The 6,000-nt window shown below is 42.3% G+C and overlaps 1 protein-coding gene across 3 annotated transcripts in view; it reads left to right on the top strand.

Annotated features, from left to right (window-relative positions):
• Window positions 1–249: 249 nt before the first annotated feature.
• Window positions 250–6,000, top strand: part of LOC132341520 (DNA excision repair protein ERCC-6-like 2) — a 50,359-nt gene continuing 44,608 nt past the window's right edge. For 2 of the 3 annotated variants that reach the window (XM_059873132.1, XM_059873133.1), the window contains exons 1-2: window positions 254–523; window positions 3,057–3,478. In XM_059873132.1, coding sequence (XP_059729115.1) covers window positions 502–523; window positions 3,057–3,478 — 444 coding nt within the window. In that variant the 5' untranslated portion in view covers window positions 254–501. Of the gene's footprint in view, window positions 524–3,056; window positions 3,479–6,000 lie in introns of all 3 variants that reach the window. The other variant, XM_059873134.1, reaches the window with a different exon arrangement.

The raw sequence follows: 6,000 nt of genomic DNA, 5'->3' as shown, positions 1-6,000 counted from the left end.
AGAAATGCTCCCAAGGCGCCTAATCAGCCCTCCAGCCCTGTGCTGGGCCCACTCCAAGAGCCCCAGGCCTCTCTTTCCCTGAGGAGAAAACAAGGAGACACGGCAATGCCGAGCAGCACGGTCCCGCGCGCCCCTCCGCCAGGCCATCTCGCGATACCTCCCGCAGGCCGGCCGGCGCCGTTGAGCACGGAGCACCGCGGTAACACACTTCTCGCGATACCCGCGCGGCGCTGCCTCGGCCAAGGCGGGGCGGGGCGAGGCCGACGTGCGGCCCCGGCCGCGGGCTCGGCTCTCCGGGGGTGCCGCTCTCCGGGACTGCCCGCGGTGCGCAGAGCGGGGACAGCCACGGCGCCTGAGGCGCCCCGGGGGCTCCCTCGGCGCCCGCACCACCTTGACCCGCCCGGCGGAGGGGCAGCGGTGGGTCCCCAGCGCGCCGGCGCCCGTCCGCCCTGGTGCCTCCGCCCGCGGGCACCGTCGGGCTTTGCTCGGCCAAAAGTTAAAATGTGTGGTGATGGTGTCCCAGGTAAGCGTCTTCCATGTGTCTTACTCTGCAATATCCTCGAATTCTGTTTTTACAGTCATTTGTTAGAGTGTTAAAAAAAAAAAAAAACAAGAAAAAACCCGAAAGAAAAATGGAACCTTGCACTTTAAATTAAGCGGTCAACCCTCACTTAGTTAGAGGCATTCTACATAATTTCATAGAGGAGTAGTGGTTGAAAGGAACTAGTGCGTGACGGGAGGACATTACCACCATGATTTAGTACAGTTAATGTTGACAGTGGCACATTTTTTCCACCTGTAATAAAAGGCATAAGTACAGATAAACATCTTAAATACCAGCTTTCATCATTGGTGGCAAGTGTACTATACCCATACCAGGAAGATAATTTTCTTTGTTTTAAAGACTGTTCCACATGAATTATGGTTCTAATTCAAAAGCCAAGTACTTGGTGAATCAGGCTAGTTAAACTGAGCAGTTCATACTTTGGCTTTAACAGCATTATTTTCTGGTCTTTTGCAGCAATGGTGTCCTTAATACCATTTTGTGTCTCAGCCTTTTTCTCATTCTTTTCCCTACTTCTCACTAAGTTTGGAGTTTAGTAACACTAGTACTATTGCCCAGTGTAATCTATTCCACTTTGTACCTGAACTGTAGTTGTGAGGGCCCAACTTCTTATCTTCAATTAAAAGCTTCATTAAAAACAAAAATCCTGTTGTTTTAAATAATGATTTTAACTTGAGAGTTTCTGAACATGTTGCATCTCCCTTCACTACTATAAATAAAAAGGAATTACAGAAGTGCTCTGCTATTTTAACTTTGATTTGCATATATAACAGTGTGCTGTACACAACTGGTTTCAGTTTTTCAGTTTTGGTTCCTGTTCTCATGAAGTTGCAGAAAGAATTAAATGCTACTGGAAGACGTTAATGTACTCATCTTCTTGCATTGGGATGAGAAATGTGTACAAATACCATGAACTTTACGGATTAGTTATGTATAATTTGTTGAGTATACAGCCTGTACTTCACTCTTTGCCTCAGAAAGTTGCATTTGAGCTTCAAGTCTTTGAGAAGATCTGAAAGAATGGCTGAGGGTCTTGGAGCAGCTTATGTAGCAGGTCACAAGGTGTGGGGCTGAACTCCAAACAAGGATGATGGGGCCGTTATTAAAGAGATCTGCAGAATAGTGAATCAAATGGGGAGAGTTTGGTTTATGAGCTCATTAGTGTAAGAACTAGTGGGCCAACAGTTTAGGTCTTTGGATCAAATTTCATATCAGGCAAAAGTGTGACATGTATCCAGAGCAGACCCACAATATTTTTAGTCAGAAGTCACCAAATTCTAGGAATCTGTATGTGTTGAAAGGGGAGTGGAGCTACTTGAAAGAGAGCAGTTTGCTGTTATTTGCTAACCAGACAAACCACCTGTGGCCCATGAAATCTCTGTGACTAAAATAATACTTTAGGGGCCAAAGAATTTTGGAATAAGGGTGTTCTGTAGGCTTGTAGTATTTTTATTATTACCTGCATGTCAGCTTAGGGCCAATGCTGGGTGCAGAATAGTGGGCTTGGCTACATGGATGCTTTTGTTTTCTTGAAGGGTATGTAATTAAACCAATTAAGTAAATCAATTATGGTTATCATTGATATAACTAATACATTGTTGACATTAGTCCTCTAAGTGTATGCTTCTAGATGCTCAGAACTCGGTAAGGAGAACCAGTCTCCTTGCAGTTTTTACACAGAGACATTAAAATAGGCTAAGGTGGAGTTTCTTGCCTTCAGAACTTTTTTCCTTACCTCTGAAAAGTGTCTGAGTTGATGTGTCCAGGAATATATATCACCACTGGTCATAGAATGATGAATACTTGCTCTGGTGGAAGATTCTCTTTGGCTCACTCCTTCCTATAAAAAAAGTGCATCTCACAGTAATTGATAATGCCTTTCTTGTAAGTATCAAAACTTATTCCAGCAAATAGGTAAGAAACAATAAAGATTCTGAAATGAATCATGTATCCCTTTGTTTTGGGATGACTGAGCAGGGGAAGATGAGAAATTTCCGAGTTTCTGCAAACTCAGAAGAGCACCCCTTTTTCTTTCTGTTGAGATTTGGAAAACTTTGTGTGCAGCCATTATTTGTGAGGTCTTTTTGCTGTGAAGACCTTGTGTTTTTGTTTTTTTTTAGTAGATGTATCTTGTATTATTTTTCATTGCCAGTGTGATGTGGGGTCTTTGCACTTTGATACATACTGCTATGTTTGCATGTGTGAAGCTACTGTGCTAACTTAAAGCATTGGAATCTGGATTTTGCTTTTTTTTTTTCCTATACACCTTCTGTTATTTCTAAAATAGTGATGTTAGAGCAAACTATAATTTTATGTCTAGCTGTAAATAGTAACTGCTATTTTGATTCTAGTGCTACCTTCAATAAAGTGTTTGTATGAAGTTGTATGCGTTTTGTAAACTAAATTTATATCCATTGTTTTGATAGTGAAGAAATTAAATCCTTTGTACATCAGACCAGTTTATCACTGTGTGTGTTTGGTTTTTTTATAGACCGTTGGCGTATTGGGGAGAAATGCCTTGCCCCTTGTTTTGAAAATGGAGAACTTCATGAAGGAACAATAACTTCTCTTGAAAAGGACAAGAATGGAAAATCATTTGCTGTTGTATCATTCTTGGAGTCTGAAGAAAGGAAAATACTAATAACAAAACTTTGTAAAGTCAACAGTAGAGGACCCTGGAAAAGCTTAATATTTGATGAAGGTGATCTGGAAAAACCATATTTTCCTGACCAAAATCTTCCATCTCCTGGAGTTGCTTTTAAATTATCTGACAATGGCGATTTTATCCCGTATACAATTAATAGATACCTGCGTGATTATCAAAGGGAAGGAGCCCACTTTCTGTATAGACACTATGCTAATAAAAGAGGATGTATTCTTGGAGATGATATGGGCCTTGGAAAGACAATACAGGTATTCTTTTTGTTTGTTACAATGGGAGAATGTAGTATTTTCTGGGATCTGTAAATCTTTTTTTAAAAGTGTTGTATTTATGAAGTTTAAACCTCCCTCGTTGTTGCAGAGATGGATGAGGCAGGACATGATGCCCAGGAAGCCAGGAGTGCATTGCTGATTTAAGACTCACTCTTTACAGGCCATAAAACTCCTTTTAGTATAAGCATGAGTAATTGTGATAGTTAAAGTGCTAGTGTGTTTAATTTACTTTGAGGATTGCTACCTGTCTGTCATGAAAGCAATTTGCACTGGAGTACACTAAAAGAACTTGGAGACCCTTATCTGACTCTTGCTTTTAAAATACCTTTTTCCTTTTTTCCTGAAAACAAATAGTTTCACTGTTCTGGGAATGCAAAAGAACTGGCACTTTCACTTCCATCTCTGGAAATAATGCTTCCATCACTTTTTTGATAATGCACCTTGATTGATGGGAGGATAAAGTGCAGCTGGATTTTTGTCATTATGCATTAAATCTGTGTTACCTAAATTGCTCACTCTTTGCTATAATTAAGGTGATTTTATGAGTGGAAATTCTCTATAGTATATCTGATTTAAAGTGAGTGGTTTGAGTTCTGAGGGAGATAATCTTTGTCCCACTCTCTTTTGTCTTGCTCCATGTGTCCAGTGCAAGCTCATTCCTTCTCTGACAGGTATTGGCTGTGGTATCTATTGTCTTTCCATTTAGGAGAATGTTAACAGATGCCTTTCAGCACAAAAAAAGTGTTGTCCTGTAGTAAACTTAACAAGAGGAGTGGGTAAACTAAACTTTCAAAACTTTGTATAGAGCATTTAGAGGTGTGTCATGGATTGGTATAAATAGCTGATGATGATCTGTTAACAGATGTTTCATCTTAAGTATGGCCATGTTTCTTGTCCGTGGTAGTTGAAGAGTTCAGTAGATACGGAAGACTGTTTCTACTCAGAGCTGCAAATAATCTGATTTCATGTAGTAAGAAATATCTATATATTTATATATTTATCTATCTCTCTATATATATATATGTTTGTGAAAGATAATAGTGAACTTTGGGGGCAAAAACTGAATTTAGTTGTCTTGATTGCATCTTGCATTTTTGAATCTCAGAGCTGATTCTCTAGGCACATTTATCACAGTGACAGTGTGTTCCTATGTGGAATTCGCATCTGATGGCTATTTCTTTTAATCTGTGTCAAGTTTTCAGAAGAAAGGTAGAGATTTCAAAGAATATCTTATGTGAAGAGTATCCTATGTGAAGAATAACAGGAAGGCATTCTGTAGGTACATAGGTCGGAAAAGAAAGGTTGAGGTGACTGATCTGAGGCAGTGCCAAACTTGTTCCTGACCGGTCTGGTGACCTTATATGATGAAATTATGGTAATGATCAATATGGGAAGATGGACAGATGCCTCTGCTTCTTGTAGGGCCTTTGATATGGTTCCATATGACATCCTTAACTCCAGACTGGAGATGGGTGAATTTGATGGATGGACAGTTCAATTGATAAAAGAGCTGGCTGGCTGGATGCAGCCAGAGAGTTGTGGTCAGTGTCTCTGTATTGAGGTGGAGGCTGGTGATGAGTGATGACTTCAGGCTCTGTTTTGAGACCACTGCTCTGCAATGTTTACGTCAATGACACAGACAGTGGGATTGAGTGCAATCTCAACAAGTATGCAAATGACACAAATCTGAGCAGTGCAGTTGACACAGTGGAAGGATGGGATGCCATCCGAAGGGACCTGGACAAGCTTGAGAGTTGGGCCCATGAGAACCTTATGAAGTTCAACAATTCCAAATGCAACGTGCTGCACCTGTTCTAGGACACTCCCAGACATGAGCACAAACTGGGAGAAGTTGTAGAGAGCAGTCCTGAGAAGAGGGACTGGGGGATTCTTGTGGGTGATGAGCTGGATATGAGCCAGCAATGTGTGCTTGCAGCCTAGGGGAGCATCTGAAGCAGTGTGTCCAGCAGGTCAAGGGAGGTGGTTCTTCCCCTCTGCTCCGCTCTTCTGAGACCCCACCTGGAACACTGCATCCAGCTCTGGGGTCCCCAGCACAGGAGTGATGTGGACCTGTTGGAGTAGGACCAGAGGAAGCCACTAGGTGTTCCAAGGGATTGAGCACCTCTCCTATGAAGAGAGGTGGAAAGATTTAGGGCAGTTCTGCCTGGAGAAGAGAAGGCTCTTGGAGGACCTCACTGCAGCCTTCCAGTAACCTTTATGTTCAGGTTTGATGGGGGCCTGAGCAATCTGGTCTAGTGAATGGCATCCTTGCCCATGGCAGGGATTGGAACTAGGTGATCTTTAGTGTTCCTTCCAACCTGTTGCGGTGTGAAGTCGTGGTTTGCCTCAGATACCCTGGGTTCCTCCCTGATAATTCCCTGTCAGGTGTGTCAATCCCCTCTCCTTTCCACACCCTGACCCCTGCTGAGTGCTGTCTGTCAATCCTGACATTCCAGAAGGGCATTGAGTGATTGAGCAGATTCAAAAGATGCCCCCTACCC

The sequence above is a fragment of the Haemorhous mexicanus genome, chromosome Z (assembly GCF_027477595.1).
Source record: "Haemorhous mexicanus isolate bHaeMex1 chromosome Z, bHaeMex1.pri, whole genome shotgun sequence".
Classification (NCBI taxonomy): domain Eukaryota; kingdom Metazoa; phylum Chordata; class Aves; order Passeriformes; family Fringillidae; genus Haemorhous; species Haemorhous mexicanus.
The sequence above is the reverse complement of the archived record's forward strand: the minus strand, read 5'-3'. Positions and strand labels throughout refer to the sequence as shown.